The sequence below is a fragment of the Mirounga angustirostris genome, unplaced genomic scaffold (assembly GCF_029215605.1).
Source record: "Mirounga angustirostris isolate CCGP_5_RB_7025 unplaced genomic scaffold, mMirAng1.0.hap1 SCAF_5, whole genome shotgun sequence".
NCBI classification, from domain to species: domain Eukaryota; kingdom Metazoa; phylum Chordata; class Mammalia; order Carnivora; family Phocidae; genus Mirounga; species Mirounga angustirostris.
This window is the reverse complement of record NW_026991713.1, coordinates 59,248,816-59,268,661: the sequence shown is the minus strand read 5'-3', so window position 1 is coordinate 59,268,661 and position 19,846 is coordinate 59,248,816. Positions and strand designations below refer to the sequence as shown.

General features: G+C 45.1%; 1 protein-coding gene across 3 annotated transcripts in view; it reads left to right on the top strand.

Moving 5' to 3' along the window:
• Positions 1–19,846, top strand: part of NCKAP1L (NCK associated protein 1 like) — a 41,272-nt gene that overhangs the window by 13,889 nt on the left and 7,537 nt on the right. For 2 of the 3 annotated variants that reach the window (XM_045873272.3, XM_045873270.3), the window contains exons 10-27: positions 2,093–2,149; positions 2,414–2,510; positions 3,054–3,163; positions 3,325–3,457; positions 3,862–3,943; positions 4,117–4,175; positions 4,590–4,735; positions 5,870–6,002; positions 6,292–6,411; positions 8,473–8,618; positions 8,917–9,048; positions 10,158–10,376; positions 12,137–12,267; positions 14,937–15,034; positions 15,168–15,261; positions 15,417–15,499; positions 15,800–15,880; positions 18,865–18,958. In XM_045873272.3, the coding sequence (XP_045729228.1) occupies positions 2,093–2,149; positions 2,414–2,510; positions 3,054–3,163; positions 3,325–3,457; positions 3,862–3,943; positions 4,117–4,175; positions 4,590–4,735; positions 5,870–6,002; positions 6,292–6,411; positions 8,473–8,618; positions 8,917–9,048; positions 10,158–10,376; positions 12,137–12,267; positions 14,937–15,034; positions 15,168–15,261; positions 15,417–15,499; positions 15,800–15,880; positions 18,865–18,958 (2,015 nt within the window). The remainder of the gene's footprint in view (positions 1–2,092; positions 2,150–2,413; positions 2,511–3,053; positions 3,164–3,324; positions 3,458–3,861; positions 3,944–4,116; positions 4,176–4,589; positions 4,736–5,869; positions 6,003–6,291; positions 6,412–8,472; positions 8,619–8,916; positions 9,049–10,157; positions 10,377–12,136; positions 12,268–14,936; positions 15,035–15,167; positions 15,262–15,416; positions 15,500–15,799; positions 15,881–18,864; positions 18,959–19,846) is intronic. The other variant, XM_045873271.3, reaches the window with a different exon arrangement.

Here is a 19,846-nt window from a genome sequence, read left to right as displayed (position 1 = left end):
GGATCCACACTCTACGTTATGTTCTGCAGTTTGCTTTTTTTCACTTACTCTATTTTGGGTATCTGTGCATATCAGTCTATAGAGACTTATTCTTTTTAACAGTTGAATAGTATTCTGTTATGTGGTTGAAACGTAATTTATTTACCTAATCCCCTATGATGGACATTTGAACTGTTTCCACTTTTCTTTCTTTGTTTTTTATTTGAGGCATAGTTGAGACTGTTTCCTTTTTAAAAAATATCATTACAAACAATGCTATAATGAACATTCTTAGACATATCTTTGTGAACATTTCTATAAGGTAGATTCTCAGAAGTAGAATTGCTGGGGTAAAGGGTATGCATATTTCAAATTTTATTTTATTTCATTTTAATTTTTTTAAAAGATTCCATTTATTTATTTGAGAGAGAGAGAACAAGGGCACAAGTGGGGGGAGGGACAGAGGGACAAGCAGACTTCCCGCTGAGCAGGGAGCCCAACACAGGGCTCCATCCCAGGACCCTGAGATCATGACCTGAGCTGAAGGCAGACGCTTAACCGATTTAGCCACCCAGGCGCCCCCACATATTTCAAATTCTAATAGCTCCTACCAAATTGCCTTCCAAACAGATGTATTACTATCTACAGTCTATGAGAATACTTATTCCTCATACTCTCAACAACTGGGTATTATCATAAAAAAAATCATTGTCAGAGTTAAGAGAGAGTAAATCTAAGATTAATAATTACAAGTTACAGGGGTGGATTTGGGTCTATATCTATATCCATTTCTACATACCTATAAAACTTTCTAATGATTATTGCTTTTAAGGAATGGAAGGCATGTTTGAAGAGGTTCAGTTCCCTATCACTAAGAACAACAACTAACATGTAAAATTTATAGTGTAGGGAGTTGTTTGGCATAAATGATCTAATTTGATCTTTATGTTACTTATACTCAGGTATAAGTATTAATATATTTTGTTACAGATGAGAAGACGGAGCTCAGTCTCAATGTCACTCAGTTAATATGGAATTAGGAAATAATTCCAGATTTTTTGACTCTTAATCCTGTCACTTTCCATCATATGATGTAGAGGTTGAAATAATTATCTCCCAGGAATGCCGTGAAGTTGAATCCTGATTTAATTAGGATACTTTCCAACCCTAAATTTCTTTGATTCTGTGCCAAGTTCAATAAGGGAGTGGTTTGGAGGAGGGAAAAGACAGGTTATGAAGTTTGACTAATGCAGTGGCAAGAGTGATGCTGGACAAGAGGAGACAGATATAAGGAACACAGGGAGCACACAGAGCCTAAGGTAATGTGGGAGTTTTGAGCATGGATCACTAGTAGAAAAAAAAGAGATATGGTCAGGAGAGTCAAATATTATAGACAGAGCAATGAAAAGGCCATCTGGTGATTTAGCCGTTCACATTGACTTTAGAAAGAGTAGTATTTTAGTGTCAAAGACCTTGTGGGATTCAGGGGTCAGTGAAAGGTGAGGAAGTAAAAAGCGTTTAGGTGTCTCTTTGGAGGAGTTTGGTAGTGTGGGAGAATGGGAAAGTTTAGTAGAATGTCAGGGTCAAGTGAAGGTCTTTCGGGGATAAGGGAGGCTTTGAACTCATGTGTTGGAAGAAGAGGATAAACCAGCTGAGAGGGAGAGATTAAAGTGACAAAGAGATAACTAATAAAGGCACATTCTAAGAGGAGATGGGTGGGATTCAAGGTAGAGCTGGAGTAATGCTCTGCCTCTTTTATTTCCCTCAAACCTGGAAGATTACTTCGGCCTGACGGTATCAAGGCAACAGCCTTGGGACAGGGCGAGAAGTCCAGTCCCGGCTTTGCCACTAAAACCCTGTGTAACCCCTGGCTAGTCATTTCTCTTCCCTACAGATTATTTTCTTCATCTGCAGAACAGTGAAGAGAACTGGATAATCTCTAAGTTCTGTGAGCCTCTGATTACTAGGCCAGGGGGGAAAGTTGGGTTTGCAAAGATCCTGCTAGTGAGGGCTGCCCATGCTTCCCGTACATAGGCTGTAGTTTGGAATCTCTCAGGACTGGGAAGGTGGGACAAGGCCTCTAATCGGCGGTGTGGCTCGTGTCAATCCCCAGGTATGGCAAGAGAGTGGCAGACATAAAGGAAAGCAAGGAACATGTAATTGCGAACAGGTAAAGGTGGGGAATGGGCTCTCCAAAGGGGGGTTGGAATAGGCATCCCTCCTTTGTTCTCACCTAAGCCACCCCGGGTCTCTGTACAGCTTTATTGCTTCAACCCAAGAGCTTGCTGCGGCCCCACAGTTTCGTATGTTTTCTTACCGAGTCTAACTGTAGCATTGACCGTTCTTCCTACCTGACACCCCTTGCTAAATGCCTTAGGAGGATTTTTAAGGATGGGAGAGGCATTACTCTCTAGTTTCCACTTTCTTTCCTTAGTGGTCAGTTTCACTGTCAGCGGCGCCAATTTCTGCGGATGGCCGTGAAGGAGCTGGAGAGCGTGTTAACTGACGAGCCAGGACTACTGGGTCCCAAGGCAAGAGGAGAGAAGAAATGTTGGCAGGGGCATGATGACCAATGATAAAAGGCTCTATGTGGGGGGGAGTGACTTGGCATTCGTGGGTTTTTGCATTTCTGTGATCTGTTTGTATATGGATATGCTGATTGCCTTGAATCTTCTTGGAGTACCCTGAAACTTTTTGGTTCTCTTTTTTGGGCACCATCAGGGGGTAGTATATCATAGCTATTTGTGTACTTGTCTTATCCTCTCTTTGAGTGTGAACTAATTGAAGACAGAGCTTGCTTTTTTTTTTTTTCCCCCCAAACCACAGAAATGCCTAGTAAATATTTCTAAGATTCAATAGGGCTGAAAAAGTATCGGCTATGAGCTAATGTCAACATATGTACATGTCTGATTCTGTTTCATATGGTTTTTTGTGGGCTTCTGGGTTTATTTTTGGACACTATTGCTGATGGGGCTACACAATTGTATCCATATGCGTATTATCATGATAGTTCTCTGTGCTTTGAAATCTGTTTTTCAGGTTGAAGATTCTCATAGTCCCTGTCCTCTTCTTAGGCCCTTTATGTTTTCATGGCCCTGTCCTTCATTCGTGATGAGGTCACCTGGCTGGTTCGCCACACAGAAAACGTCACCAAGACGAAGACCCCTGAGGACTATGCTGACTCGTTAGTACTCGACATGGTTAAGAATCTTGACCTTTGATGGACTGGGGGAAGGGACAGGGAGACATCCAATGACCTCAGGAGGTCTCAGTGTCTGCACTGCCTTTGTCTCAGTTGATATTTCGAGTCTCACAATCTCCCTGTTCTCATCCTCGACTTTGCAGGAGCATTGCAGAACTGCTTTTCTTGTTGGAGGAGATTAGGGCTCTGGTCCGAAGACACATCAAAGTGTTGCAGCAATACCACCTTCAATACTTGGCTAGATTTGATGCTCTTGTACTCAGTGACATCATTCAAGTAAGTTCAATTGCCTCTACTTTGGAAATGTCAGGGCAATCCCCAGTCATTTCCGCTTGGGGACCACCCTGGCTGAATTTCATGCTCCGTAGATTGTATGTCAAAAAGCCCGATTTTCCTCTCTACATTTGTTAAAAGGGGGGAAAAAAAAGACTAATAATCTCCGTAGTCTTTTTCTTTTCCCCTACATGAAGCTACATAAAAATAGAAGAGAAAAATAAAGAGAAATTGGGTGTTAGCATGGCAGGGAAGCCAGGGAGTTCCCTCCATCTCTTGCTTAGCTCCTTCTGTTTTTGGCGCTTAGCAGTTCTTGTACCTTCATGTACTGAGTGAGCCTTGTGGTCCTTGTTTCTATCCTGGTGGAAGCTCCACCCACTTGATGGCAACTCCAACTTCTCTTTTAGAACCTGTCTGTGTGTCCTGAGGAGGAGTCCATTATAATGTCCTCATTCGTCAGTACTCTCTCCTCCCTGAATGTCAAACAAGGTAATTGCAGGGACATGGAGGAGGAAAGGTCTATATAAGGGTGAACATCTTTTGTTCTAGAAATATTGATCTCGAGCCAGGGAATAGGACAAGATAACTTTGAAAGGGATCTACCCTTCTGTGGAGTTGGATATAGGGTGCTGTTTTCTTATTTTCTTTTAAACTTCTTACAGTTGAGAGTGGAGAGAAATTTGAATTCTCTGGTTTGAGGCTGGACTGGTTCCGTCTACAGGTAGGTCTGTTCCTGTTAATGGTTTCCCATTCTGAGGGTTCTTCCTCTGCAACAATCCCTTCTCCTTTTATTTCCTAATCTCTCCTGTATAGAGCGATTCAACATTGAAAGCTGCTGATTGAGGGGCACCTGGGTGGCTCAGTGGGTTAAGCATCTGCCTTTGGCTCAGGTCGGGCTCTCTGCTCAGTGGGGAGCCTGCTTCTCCCTCTCCCTCTGCCTGCCGCTCCCCTTGCTTATGCTCTCACTCCCTCTCTCTTCCTCTCTCTATCTCAAATAAGTAAATAAAATCTTAAAAAAAAAGAAAAGAAAATTGCTGATTAGCAGGGCAAACCCTAGCCAAACTGTAGCTCCAAGGCAGGCAGTCCTTCTCATTTATCTTGTTCTTCTCCACCACTTTTCTGACTCCAACCATAGGCATATACCAGTGTGGCTAAGGCTCCCTTGCACCTGCACGAGAACCCTGACTTAGCCAAGGTGATGAATCTCATTGTCTTTCACTCCCGAATGCTGGACTCAGTAGAGAATATACTGGTGGAAACTTCTGACTTGTCTACTTTCTGGTATGTCCTCATTCAGAGCACTTTATCATTTGACCTGATCTCTTTCCTGGCCTCTGTGGAGAACAGCAATTCCTTCCTACAGATGGGGAAACCTTTTTTCTTTGAGACCTCCTTAGACGCAGGTGCTCCAACCCACTCATTCCAGCTTCTACCAACTGATAGGAATTTGAGGATGGTTTCCTTTTGTTTTGGCTTTCTTTAGGATAATTATCTGGGATAATTCACCACTATGGCTTTTCCCACACTGTTATCTTTGGAACCTTCTTTAGCTTCTTTTTATTCTTGGGACATTGTGATTTAAAAGAGACATGGGAAATGTGGAATTTTAGTAGAGAGAGCTGAAAATAATTGAGAGAGCTGGAGACTAGGGCCTTTGGAGAATGAAACTTAGTTTGTCTTCCTTAGGTATCATTCAGCATTTATCAAGTGACCACTGTTGTACATAACTCTATCCTTTGGTAGATCAAACAAACAACACAAGATGTTGACTCTGCTCTCTGCATTCAGTATTGGTGGGGAGATACAACACTCACATGTGAAAAGGACATCAACATATTAATTGCAAACATAAGAAAGTGTATAAAGAGTGCATGATGTTGAGAGGCTATAGGGTTGAGGAAAGATTAGCATCATGGAATTAACCTGAGAAAGTTTTCTGGAGCCTGAGTGGGCAAAATTTGGGAGGGATGTGGATTAGTATTACTCAAGGACTTCTAAATTAGGAAGAATGGCCCAAATCACATAGAGGTTCTGAGGGAAGAATAGCAGATTTTGTACAAGGGAAGGGAAGAAGATTAGCACTAAACTGCCATGGGGTCCAGTATAAAAGTCTAAAAGGGTTAAGTTTCTTGGTTTCCTGTCTACCTTAAGAGTAGGGAAATGTGGTGCACTTGGCTGGCTCAGTTGGTAGAGCATATGACTCTTGATCTCGGGTTTATGAGTTCAAGTCCCATGTGGGCCATAGAGCTTACTCAAAAAACAAAAAAACAAACAAACAAGTGTATGGAAATGAAGGAGGGAGGGGTGAAAATCAATAAATATTTGTTGAAAGAATGGATATTCTTTCCACCTCAAAGGGACCAGCACCTCAACCTTAGAACCTTGGTTCTAAGTCTCCTTCCCCTTTTTCTGCAGCTTCCATCTCCGCACCTTCGAGAAGATGTTTGCTATGACCCTGGAGGAACCTTCCATGTTGCGCTATGCCATCGCTTTCCCCCTGATTTGTGCTCATTTTGTCCACTGCACTCATGAGATGTGCCCAGAGGAGGTGCGTACCCTGGATGCCAAGCCCTGCCATCCCTCTAATCACATCTCATCCTTATTCCCCAAAACACAATTCCAAGCGCTGGTTTTGGTCATAAAAAGGGTACATAGGTATGTGACACGTGTCCCTAAATGTCTCAGCTTGATGTAGAATGTGTCCTCTCTCTGGGTCTGAGTTTCTTCTTCTGTAGAAGGAGTGGTGGCTCAGGCCAGGGGATCAGAGCAGGTTATGAGGAAGAAGTAGTGGCTGTCTTGGTGATGACAATTTCTTCCTTGCTTCCTCTTTCCCAAAGTACCCCCACCTGAAGAACCACAGCCTTCATCACTGCAACTCCTTCCTGGAAGAGTTGGCCAAGCAGACCAGCAACTGCGTCCTGGAGATCTGTGCTGAACAACGAAACCTGAGCGAGCAGGTAGGCTCAGACTTCTGTCTCTGATTCAGTTTCCCTCTGTTTACCTTGTCTTTCTCTCAAATGCCAAGTTCTCTAACCTTTTCTCCCAAGTAGGGCTAGGGCTTTTGTGTACTTGAGTTTATGGCAGGTTTCTTTTCTTGGTGTAACCCTTCAGTCTTTGCTCCCTCAGGACTAGATAGATGTATCTAAAAATGCTCTTATTTGAACAGCTGCACACCAGCAAAATCAGTGCTGTCATTTGAAGAGTTTTGAGAGATGAGTTAACTTTCTGATTTCTTTCCCCTCCTCTCTCTGCCCTGTGTACGCATAGTTAGGACGGTGGCCCCCCAACATCACCCGTCTTGTCTCACCTTTCTGTCTATCTGCACCCTGATCTGGGGCCTGTAACCATTTCCAGACCTCTCCTCTGTGTTTATCCTCAGGGCTGCTTTCTTGTCCTTATCTGCTTGTTTTCCCCTCTCTCCCTTCCCTTGATTGACTCACAGCACCTGGTCATGATGAGCTCAATGTAAATCTCAGAAAATTTGAAAATTAGGAGCTGCTTCTGCTGTTGCCCTGGAGCCTTTTAGGTTTCCTAGACTACCCACCCTTCCTGGGTTTGAGTCAGGCTTTGTAGCAACTTTGGGAGAAGGATGAGCCAGGATGTGTGTGTGTGTTGTGTATGCATATGGACAGTTAATATTATTACTTACATAACCTTCCATCTTCTCATATGTTCCTTTGTAGAGGTATCATAGAGATGAAATGAAGTTGAGTATGTTAAATATTTAGGACACGACTCTCAACAGATGTTAGCTGCTATATTATTTGGTACTTACTGGTCACTAAGCTCTGTGCTGGATTTTGGGATGGGCCCCAGAAGGAAGTTACACAATCCCTGCCCTTGGGGAATGTCCTGATTTAAGGGAAAAAGGAATACAAATACATGTTAGAAAGAAATTTAAAAAATGAATGCAAAGAATATAGGCAAACAAGTACGATTATGAGTATACTCATCACTCAATTTGAATACCTACCTCATGCAAGGGACACAGTTAAAGAGATTTGCTCAGTGCTCTATCAAGGATGATGAAAACATGACATGAGTAATTGTTTTCACACACACCAGAACTTTTGCAACCAAGTGAGTATCGCCCCCTCCAAAGTTATCATTTCCAAAAAATAATTGGTGATGTTGCCATTACTAATGGAGTTACGTCTTTTACTACTTTCAGAATCAACCACAGACATTTTGGCACCATTTCAGGGCTGACATATCTTTAGTGTCACATCTTTTAGTGTGACTGTGAAGTAACAAAACCAGTTTTCTCATGGCTCTTATGCTGTTCGGAGAGTAATTCTGAATGGGGAGTTTCCAGACATGCTTTGCACATGCTCAGCAGCATTGGGTTAAATGGAGAGAATTCTAAGATGATTACCTTGAAGGAGATACTGGAATATATAATTCTATCTTCCATTTTCTGTGCAGATGACTGGGTATCTTGGTGAAGAGAAGGGATGCAGAATTGGTGTTTAAACTAACTAGCAAGAAATATACTATCTTGTAAAAAAAAAAAAGTGGAAAGACAGTGCTGGTCATGTTGTGAGCTCTGAGCCTCTGGCGGGTTGTGCTAGTATGGGTAGCTGATTCCATGGGACAGAACATGATGAATTGTAGATGGTTTTTCCACACAAGCAAAAAACAACTGTCCCCTCAGGTTGGAAGATCCAAGAAAGTGCAGTTGAGTGGAGCTCTTAGATCCTATCCTTTTACTTGAATTTTTCCATCAGGACAGACTCTCTCTCAGGCTGTGGGGGGGGACTCGATGATCTGATCCATAAAAGACACTGCCATTTTGAGACTTTGAGCCCTCACCTTGAGGGGTATTTAGTGAAAACTGAAAGAAGTGGGTGCAGTTCAAATGGGCCGCCATTAGAGAAAGAGATGCTGGAAGGAAAGAGAGAGAAAGGTAGAAAAATGAAAGAAGAGACATCAATGGAGGGCCTGTTAGATGGGGATTCTTGTCGGTTCTCTCTAGGAAGGAATCTCATTTCTCTACTCGCTTGTGTTTGTTCCTACAGCTTCTACCTAAGCACTGTGCCACTACCATCAGCAAGGCCAAGAATAAGAAAACCATGAAGCAGAAGCAGACCCCCAGAAAAGGGGAGCCCGAGAGGGACAAGCCAGGAGCTGAGAGTCACCGGAAGAACCGCAGCATTGTCACCAAGTGAGGACCTGGGCCCTTGAGGGCCAGGTGGGCACTCCTCAAAGAAGGGAGAACACGGAAGAGGGAAGGTGATACAGCAAGAGAACATGGAGGTGGTGGTGGGGAATGACAGAGAGGGAAAAGCACTTACATGTGAATTTTCTCCTTTGCCTTTGAAGACAGCATCAGTAGGTACTGGTCTAGGAGTCCTAGAAGAGGAGAGGGTCTAAGGGTCGTGGGCCTGACAAATCCTTCCCAGATACTAGCAGGTAGTGCCAGACCCGTAATCAAGGCTCATTTTACTTTCTCAATGTCCCAGCATGGACAAGCTACACTTAAACTTGACAGAATTGGCACTGACAATGAATCACGTATACAGCTTCTCTGTGTTTGAACACACCATCTTCCCTTCTGAGTATCTCAGCAGCCATCTGGAGGCCAGACTCAACAGGTACCACTCTTTCATTGTCTTCTGCGTTGGGCTAGTATGATCGTCCTCAAAGTTGGGTTCTGTGAGATTCACCTGATTCATCTTGGCGGTCATTCTGATACAGTCGATCTGGCATAGGTCTCAAGTATCTTTACTAAAATCCACTAACAAGAAGGGTCCGACACTTCTGTAGGTGGTTTTGGGAAACTACCAGAATCGATCACCACTGGCTTAGTAGAGTGAGCGGGACTTTTGTAGTCAGCAGACCTGTGTTGACATCCTGGCCCTCGGCTAAGACCCTGGAGCAGGGGTTCTGACTTGTTTGAGCCTTAGTTTCTGACCCTGTAAATAAGGATAATGATATTTACCTTATAATGAGAATTACTTGTAATTGAGAATTGGTACAGAAGGAAAGGTAATAAACAGTGAGTTCAAAGTTCCTGCCATAAAGAGGTTTCGATAAAATGGATTCCCTTCCTTCCACTGTGCCTCTCTTTCCATTGCCCCCCGAAGTAGGAGGAACATTCCTGATATTGGAATTGACCACTACAGTCAGCAATTAGGGGAAATGAGGGGAAGAATTATTTTGAATAATCCCCTAGTCTTCTATGTTTTGTTTTGGAATATGTAGTATATTCACTCAAGTTGCCAGGGAAGGCCTGCTTGAGAAAGTGACATTTGAGTAAACTCCTGAAGGACTTGAGGAAGCCAAGTGTGTGACTATCTGGGGAAAGCATTCTAGGTAGAGGAACTAGCCAGTGCAAAGGCTCTGAGGTGGGAGCCTGCCTGGAATGTTCAGGGGATACAGGGGAGGCCATAGGGCTGGAGCAGAAGGAGCCAGGGGCAGATGGGTCGTATGTGAAATTAGAGAGGTTGGGGGAGTGGCAGACTGTGTAGGTGTTTCTGTGTCATCGTAAGCACTTTGACTTTTATTCTGAGTGAGATGGGGGGCCTTGGCAGGGTTTGAGCAGGGCAGGAACGATAAATGTACCTACCTTATTGGGTTGCTATGAGATTTAAAGGAGATAATTGCATGTAGTTAAATCATAGCACAGCGCCTGGAACACAGTATAAGTGTGCTGTTACCGTGTTTAATATTATTGACTGTGATTATGATTTTTGTCACCCAGAGCCATTGTGTGGCTGGCTGGCTACAACGCCACGACCCAGGAGATTGCAAGGCCTTCTGAGCTGTTGGCAGGAGTCAAAGCGTATATCAGTTTCATACAGTCACTGGCCCAGTTTGTGGGGGCAGATGTTTCTAGAGTCATCCGCAATGCCCTCCTCCAGCAGACACAGCCACTGGATTCGTGTGGAGAACAGACGATCACCACTCTCTACACAAATTGGTCAGTGTTGCTTATCCTCTTCCACCACCTTACCTCTTTGTTAGCCCTTTTTCCTTTACCTGGTCAGAACTCGGGTCCAGGCATTTTAGCTCCCAGGGTCATAGACCCCCAGAGGCTTGTTTTTGCTTGAGGACTAGAGCAGTAAGTGGGGGCAAACCCAGATCCCCTTTTGTCCACGGGGGACCTTCCATGTAACATCCATTCATCTACTCTGTAGCAACCTTTTTCCTCCTTTTTTTTTAAGATTTATTTATTTATTTCAGAGAGAGAGAAAGAGAGAGAGAGCCTGTGGGCATGCTTTTGTGCAAGTGGGGGGAGGGGCAGAGGGAGAGGGGGAGTCCCAAACAGACTCCCCACTGAGCGGGGAGCCCAATACAGTGTTTGATCCCGCGACCTGAGATCATGACCTGAGCCGAAATCAAGAGTTGGACGCTTAACCAACTGAGCCACCCAGGTGCCCCTGACCTTTTTCCTCTTAATCTCCAGTTCCTAATCTTCCTTTTCTGGATTCTCACTGTTTTAATTTCAAATGCTCTCTCTTCCTCTTTCTGAAGTTCTTTTATGTCTCTTTTTGTCCAGCTTCTCTCCCTGAAGACTATTCTGTCTAACACCATATCTCCAGAATACTATCACCTCACCTCTGACATGACCATGTCAAGTCTAGCAGATTGTTTTTAATAGGAAGGAGGCCTCCTCTCCAAGACCAGAGGAAGTAGGAATTAGCAATGTTTCCTTAGAGATTTTGAGGATGGAAAGGAGCTGGATTCCTACCTCCCCAAGCCACTGGGTGGCGCTCTTATTCTAATATCAGCTCAGCAGGCGCCAGGCTGCAAAGAACCCCGAGTTGGGGAAAGACCGAGACAAAGTTTGCAAGTAAAAATGCCAACAGGGCCTGTCTGTCAGAAAAGGTAAATGGATGTTGTGGGTTAGGTGAAGACTGAGCTGTTAAAGAGGGCATGCTCCTCTGATGGGGGCAGCCACCTCTGACCTCCACCTGATCACTGCCCCACTAAAACCTTATTTTTAAGGTAAAATCTCCCAGTTTGAAAATTTTGACAACAAATTCAAATTAAAAGAAAAAAATAAACTTACCTTTGGTGGCTGAGTTTGGCCTACCCGTGGTTAGCTCGTGACTTCTGTAGGACCTAGGCCCAGAGCTAGTGGCTGGGTGAGTGGGACAGGTTGGCCAAGCCCTCCTTTGCTGATAGTGGTTAGAGGCCAAAGCTTCCCCAGACGTCAGGGGCTAATATCTGGAGACCAGATGACCAGTGTTCACAAGGCTTCTGTCTGTCCAGGAGGTTTGACTTAGGATCCGCTTCCAGAATCCTAGGTTCTCAGTCCAACATTCTCACTGGGGAGGTTGAGGCTAAGTATGTTTCAAAGGACCCCAATTAGTAGGAATTTTTTTTCTCGTCCGTTTGGGCTTGTCTTACCTGACAGAGAAAGGCCAAGGGTGAGGGGGGGGAGAGAATAGTTGGAAAAAGAGCAGGGGCTGAGGGAGGGGAGTGCACCCTGTTACATTTGACAGCCCAGTGAAATAACCTGCAGATTGGAGGAGAAGCGGAATTACATTACTGCCAGTTGTTTTTGAGCCAATAGCTTGGGGTGTTAATTAGAGTGTTTCACTGTCTTCTTTGAGTCTCTTCTCCCCACCCCAGCCTTTGGCAGAGTTTCTCTTCCTGAGCCCAGTGGTAGTGGTAGGGAGCTATGGAGAAAGGACTGAATGCTAATCTTGTGTGTTTTCTTGGCCAATCCTGTAGGTACCTAGAAAGTCTGCTTAGACAGGCGAGCAGTGGGACCATCATCCTCTCCCCAGCCATGCAGGCCTTCATCAGCCTTCCCAGAGAGGGGGAGCAGAACTTCAGTGCAGAGGAGTTCTCTGACATCTCTGGTGAGTCCAGGGCCTGGTCTCCTTGTCAAGGAGCTGAGCCTTTCCCCTCAGTACTACAGAACTCATCTAAATTCTCCTACCTTCCCAGAGGCTCGTTCTGTATGCTCCTCAGCATCTCTGTGAGATTACATGTTAGGAACAATAAAGGGATCCTAAGCGAGGCCCAGAATTGAGGAGTGGCCTGGGGATGGCAGGTGGAGAGGGAAAATGAAGGGAGGTAGGAGCTAGGCAAGGGCACTCAAGTCACTGAAAGGGTTTATTCTTAGAAGGGTGGTGAATATTTTCCATTTCCATACAGAATGAAGAGTGGGACATATAATGAAGGGTAAAAGATAAATGTAAGGAGGACATTCTGATATTTGGAATTATTAAATAGTGGTCTGATGTCATAGCATCTTCTTTCTTAGGGATAAATTTTAGGGCCTTACTTAGCCAGAGCTTGGATTGCTAATATATAACAATGAGGATAAAATAATAGATGACATTCATTGTGGGCTAAGTTCTGAATGGTTCACGTGTATTAATTCCTTTAATCCTCACAATGGCTTTGAGATAGGTACTCTCATTACCCCCATTTTACAGATGAGGACGCAGAGACACAGAGAGGTTAAGGAGCTTGCCTAAGGTTACCCATTCATAAATGCTAGAACTGGGATTTTAACTCAAGGCAGTCAAATTCTAGAACGTGGGTGCTTAATCATATGTAGTGCTGCTTCCCATTGTGTACAAGTGCTTTGGTGTCTCAAGGCCAGCAGGTAAGGACTGTGGAGTAAATGAGCTGGGAGTCATTCTCTTTTTTAAAGAGGGCTGGCAGCCATACAGATCCCTTTTAATGGATTTGTGTTACTGACTGATTGATGAACTATCGTACTGCTTCCTCCTTCCTCTCACCTCCCTATAAATCATGGATCCTGCATGGTGTCTGGGGCAGGTGGGGGATGTTTCCATGACCCTGCCTTCTCCATTCTTCCCTTTCCTTGGTGTGGGGGGAGGTGTGATGAAAGAGTACACAGTTCTGTTGTCCAGCTCCATCTCCTTCTTACCCTCATTCGGACTCCATCAGTAAGCTGACCCTACTCTTTGCCTGTTGGAGGTTTCAGCCTCTCATCAACTCCACCCACAAACTGTAGGCAGCATCTAAAATCAGCTTTAGGTCTTGCTGACAACTGATGAGCAGCAGGAGGTAAGGCTGGTTCCCCCTTCTACCACCCCTACCCCAATTTCCCTGAGTTACCATGGTGATGGGGCAATGCTACTGTAAAAATAGATAGATGGAAAGAGGAGGATGCCCCAGGGTTACTAGCCTGGAGTCGAGAAGACTAGAGTAAGGAGGATTGGCGGATCCAAACTGGTGGATCAGTGTGTCTTCTCTCTAGAGCAGGCAGTTCCGTTCTTCTTCCTGTCAGCGATTTTAGCATTAGCGAGTTGACCAGGTGGGAAGTCTTTTTTCTAATTCTCAGCTCAGTTCTTCCTACTGTAAATAGGAGAGACCAAAAATGTGTCGTATTTCGTCCAAACAGGGCTCTGACCAGTTCCACTTCCTCTGTCCTTGGTGGAGCCCTAGATCAACTGGTCCTGCCTTCAAAGACTAGAGGGTGCTTCTCGATTTCTTTCCCCTCTGACCTCCTATTGACTATGTTAAACTCACTTTTCTGCTACTGGTCTCTTGTGGTTACTTTTGGTCATTTATGGTTTTCTCTGCTGGGATGGCCCATGGCCAAAGATCATCGCTGGAGCTCCTTCCTTTTTGGATTTGTCTCTAGTGTTTCTAACAGGGGATTTCCCCAGGCAGGTTTCATTTACTTCACAAAGGGCCAGAAGCAGGATGGGTAGGAACCCATAAGGCATCTGGGCAGGCCAGAGGAAGAAGGATTCAGAGGAAAAAACAACTGGGATTCTGGGGTTGTGTGTTGATTATGAAAAAGAAAACGTAGCTCAAGGAGAGGAAAATTTGGACAGTGAGGGAAGTGGAAGGGGGAGCATAGAAAACCCCAAAACTTAGACAAGGAATCAATTGTGGTACTTACAGTAAGGGGCAGTAGGACATCGTGCTAGGTTTCAGGTACCAGCCCTTGACTTGGTTAAATGACCTTGGACAAGCACTTAATTCTCCCATGTCTGTTAAACCAGAATGATGTGCCATATACTTCAGAGGGCTGTCAATAATTATCATAACAATAATCCTTTAATCATAAATATCTTTATAAGTTTCTAAGGTTTTTATAATGGTATCTTATTTACTCTCATATCAACTCTGTGAAGTATTCAGTGCAGATACTAATTTCTTCATTTTACAGAGAAGTAAATCGAGGCTCAGAAAGAATCAGTGACTTGTTTAAGGTCTTACATCTAATAAAGTTAATACAGCTAGCCCAGCAAGAGCAACCCAGGTACTACATGAAGGGACTTGGAAAAGTATAGATTCCCAGAAGAACATAAATATCATTTGTGGGAAATCTTTGCGTGCGTACCAGAGGGGAGACGGTGATTTGTCTCATAGGCAGGCCAGACCTGTCACCTGAATGTAGGACTTCAGGCCACTTTTGCTCCCCAACTTCCCACTTCCTTTCCTGGATGAAAGACATTGTAAATGTTCAAAGTACTCTCTACCTGTGGTGGAAATGCCCCAGTGGCCCCTAAGCCCCCTGGGACCTCTAACTCTCTTGCAGAGATGCGGGCCTTGGCTGAACTCTTGGGCCCTTATGGCATGAAGTTCCTGAGTGAGAACCTGATGTGGCACGTGACCTCTCAGATTGTGGAGCTGAAGGTACTGTGGAAGCCAGGCCTGGGGTGGAAGCCAGGCCTGGGGGAGGGGTAGAAGTAGGAGACCACCCCGGGGGGGGGAAGAGCTACCACAGTTTTGTCTTTTCCTGCTTAATGTCTCTGTGTCCTGGCTGCAGAAGCTGGTGGTGGAGAACATGGATGTACTTGTTCAGATCAGATCCAACTTTAGCAAGGCAGATTTGATGGCTTCTCTGCTGCCCCAGCTGATAGGTGAGCACCTCCCTAATGGGAGAAGGAACTGTGGGAACGGCCTTGCAGATGACAGGGGTTTGGGGGGAGATCTGGGGGATAGGCTGGGTCTGCGGAAGCAAAACCATCAGTATTCTCCTAAGTTCTACTTCCGTAACGGTCTTCATTCTCCTTAGGGGCTGATAATGTGCTGAAGCGCATGACCATCATTGGAGTTATCCTCACTTTTAGGTCCATGGCCCAAGAGGGACTTCGGGAGGTGAGTTGGGGGGAAGGGGCTGCCTCAGAATCACAGACTCCTCTGAAGGTGGGGTTTGTATGAGAAGTCGTGGAAGCGTGTGGTGAGCATTGAGGAGAAAGGAGGAACTTAATTTGGGAGAGGTCCTGGAAAATCTCTGGGGATAGACGAGTGGAGGACACCGAGGGGCACGATGAGAGGGATAGTGTGGGAGGCTGGCTGGGTCCTTATCTAAGTTGAGGCCTTTTTTTGTTTGTTTCCACCTATCTCTGAAGGTACTGGCGCTGTCCTGGGGACTCACTTATCTTCTCTCTCTTCCAGGTGTTCTCCTCTCACTGCCCATTTCTTATGGGTCCCATTGAGTGCCTGAAGGAGTTTGTCACTCCAGACACAGACATCAAGGTATAGAACAGTGCGAAGTAGGATCCACTTGGGAGATTTTTCTTGTTGAAAAGGATGTAGCCAGGATCTTATAAGGGAGGGGGTGCTCTGAGGAATACTGTAGGGAGACAAGCCGGCATTTGAATAGGAAAGCACTGGGGGAGATTTTGTGGAGAGAGGAGCACTGGTCAGACAGCATTCTTGGAGAGAGAGGGCAGAGCTGGGGAGACACGAGGGGATGGAGAGACATGGAAGCCTGGCTGACCTATGAGAGTTGGGGAAACGTTACTGGAAAAAGCTAAGGTCGGGGCGCCTGGGTGGCTCAGCCATTGGGCGTCTGCCTTCCGCTCGGGTCATGATCCCAGGGCCCTGGGATTGAGCCCCAGCTGGGCGGGAAGCCTGCTTCTACCTCTCCCACTCCCCCTGCTTGTGTTCCCTTTCTCGCTGTCTCTCTCTCTGTCAAATAAATAAATAAAATCTTAAAAAGAAAAGGTAAGATCTAGGAAAGTATCCACCTAAAGTGTGCAAATTAGATACTGACCCACGTGCAAACAATCCCCTCTTCCGTCAGGAGCTTTGGTACTTCTTTGTAAAGAGATTTATGGCTTCCATCCCCACCCACCCTGCCTGCCCTCAGAGTTGCCTTTTTCTGGCCTTTCCTTTCTCCTAGTTCTGAAAACTTTTGGTTCCTCTATGTCTGTGTCACCTGGCTCAGGTCCCCATTTACTACAGAGATGTAAGGTACTGCAGGTACCCTGAGTAAAACAACCATTTCTCTGTGCCTCCCACACCTCTGCAGCATCTTTTGTCTTTTGAATAAGCTGAAACAAACAAGTCTGTTACATAGGATATATAGCCAAAGGCTGGAAACAAGGGCGTTCAAATGCACAGAGCAGGCCGCTTCTCTTACAACCGATTCCTCTCACGGAGAGAGGTCTATGATTAAGAGGGAACTGGTTAGCAGGAAGAATTAAAATTAGATATTGAGAAAAACTTCCTTACCCTGAGATCAAAAGAGTTGTGAAATCTCCTGCTCTCTCTGCCCGAACTTAAGGGTGAAACAGTCATGGGAGCTCTGTGGGTTTGGTGTTGCATGGGGATGGCTGCCGGCTTCTGACCATTCTTTTGTGGTGAACCTGGGTTTCTGGCAGTTGCTGACGTTGGGGATGAATGCTCTAGATTGTCAAGAGCTTGTCTACCTGTATCGCCTGGGCAGCACTGAGTTTTAGGCTCTGCCTGCTTGTGAAAATAAGCAGGTTGGAGCAGAGAAGGGGGGATGGTGGCCTGTCCATCAGAGATTATGTTATGCCTCAGTCATCCCTTTCTTTCTCCAGAACACTACAGGTTGTGGACCAGGTCCCTGATTTCCCCAGCCATGGTTGCCATGAGCACAGTCATTTAGCTATAGGGAATTTAAATAAAGGGCAGAGCAGAACGTGGGAAAAGTTTGCCTTCTCTAAGTAGATTGGTATGTCTATAGGGTTCTTTGCATAAGATACCCCACTCCGTTGTCTACTCTTGAAACAATTATTCTTGTTCTCTAAGAACACTTTGTAAAAAAAAGATTCATTTATTTATTTTAGAGAAGGGGGAGGGACAGAGGGAGAGAAAATGCCAAGCAGACTCTGCGCTGAGCTCTTAGCCCAACGCAGGGCTCAATCTCATGACCCTGAGATCACAACCTGAGCCAAAACGAAGAGTCAGACACTCAACTGACTGCACCACCCAGGTGCCCCGTCTCTCAGAACATTTTAGAGTAATTTAAAAAATCTCAAACAAGGTCTAAATACTTGGCATGGGAGTGGGGGTGTGGGGCTATTTTCTGGGAACCCAATTTTAAGTACAATAAGGGATTCAAGTATCAATCAATAAAATATTAATTGAATACCTTCTATCTGCTTTGCATTGTGTTAAACTAAAGAGGAATGGGGTGTCTGGGTGGCTCAGTTGGTTAAGTGTCTGCCTTCAGCTCAGGTCATGATCCCAGGGTCCTGGGCTCAGCAGGGAGTCTACTTCTCCCTCTGCCTCTGCCCCTCTGGCTCATGCTCTCTCCTGCTATCTCTCTCTCAAATACATAAATAAAATCTTAAAAAAAACAAAAACAAAAACAAAAACTAAAGAGGAGAAAAAGAAGTGTAAATTTCCTGGCTTTGAGATAAAGGAAGAGGAGGAAAGGAATAAGGTTTATTGGTCTATTAGTGATGCTTGAGTATGTAGGGTAGATGTTTTATACATGTGGTCTAATTTAATCTCCACAACAACTCTGTGAGGTATTATTATCCTAGTTTTACAGATGAGAAAACTGAGGCTCAAAGAGGTGAAGTAACTTTTAGCTGAGGTCACACATTTAGAAAGTGGTGGTCCTGGGACTTGAACCCAGATCTTCTCACTCCAAGGCCTTTTTCTCTCCTCAGAGGCGATGAGTTTTTAAAGGATTGCTTTCTAGATGGTGAGACAAACCATAGGTCTCACCTCCTGTCTTAAAAGATAACTGCTCATACCAGGCAGGTGTGTGATCCATGCTAAGTCAGTGGTGCCACTTTAAGGAGGGAGAGATGGATTTGGGTTGAAGTATTCAAGGAGGGCTTCACAGACACTATGAGATTTGAGCTAAGCCTCGAGGGGTGGGTGTCACTTAGCTGTAAGTAGAGAGCAGGAAAGGACGCTATAGAAGAGGGAAGCACATGAACCAAAGTATGGAAGTCAGGAAGCGAGGTGTAGTTTGGAGATAGTGCATCAATGACCCTGGCCGCTCGACTGTAGGAAGCACCTTGGGAAGAAGATTGAAAAAGTCAACACGTACAATGGAGTATCTGCATGCTGAACAAAAGCATTTGTGCTTTTCCCCTGTAGGTTAGGGAGAGCCGTGAAAGGAATGCCTAGACAAGATGACAGTATACTGAAAATCTAAGATCTGTGATCCAGGAAACCCAACTCCCTGTAGCTTCTGTCCAACACTTCTCTCCTGGGAATCCTGTCCAGGATGTTGTTTTCTTCTTTACTAGGTGACCCTGAGTGTCTTTGAGCTGGCCTCTTCTGCAGGAGTGGGCTGTGACATTGACCCAGCCCTGGTGGCTGCCATTGCCAATCTGAAAGCTGGTAAAATTGGGGAAAGTGGGCAAGGGAGGGCTCGGGCCCTGTTTTTAGGTGGGCAAATGTCAATGTCAAAGAAGCCTTTATTTGGAATTGTGAATTTGGAGGATATAAGCTGGGAGCTAAAGAAAGACTTAAAGTGTTGGGGCGCCTGGCTGGCTCAGTCATTAAGCATCTGCCTTCGGCTCAGGTCATGGTCCCAGGGTCCTGGGATCGAGCCCCACATCAGGCTCCCTGCTTGGTGGGAAACCTGCTTCTCCCTCTCCCACTCTCCCTGCTTGTGTTCCCTCTCTCACTGTGTCTCTCTCTGTCAAATAAATAAATAAAATCTTTAAAAAAAAAAAAAAAGAAAAAAAAAAGAAAGACTTAAAGTGTAGTCCCTAGCCCCCAGAAAATACTTAGAGAGGCAATTTAGACTCCTAGCCAGGTTCCAACCAGTTGACCTGTCAGTCTGCTAAAAAATATTAAATGAGGGTCTCTTTGATGCTCAGCAAGGACTGAAAGGAACTTACAATCTAGGAGGGGAAATCAGGTTAATGCAAATGAAACAATGAGAGAGCCATCTGCCATCACATAAGATTTCATGCTGAGTTATGTGGTATGGCATCTAAGTTCCCCAGAGTGATCTGGTGCTCTCCCCTCCCACAGAATCACCTTGACACTATTCACTTCTTCCCCTGGTCTCCCATTGTCTCTGACATTTCCCATTTCTTACACACGCTCAGAATGGGATGAAACAAGGAGCTGGTATTAAGCCCTTTCAAAACTGCCAGACCGGCCCTTCTTCTCTCTTGGTTTGGTGAGACTCTTTGCTCTCCTTCCTGCCTGTCCTCCCCATCAGACAGCTGACAGTGTCCTCGGACCGCATGTCGGCAGAACCCTCCGCTGAGAGCT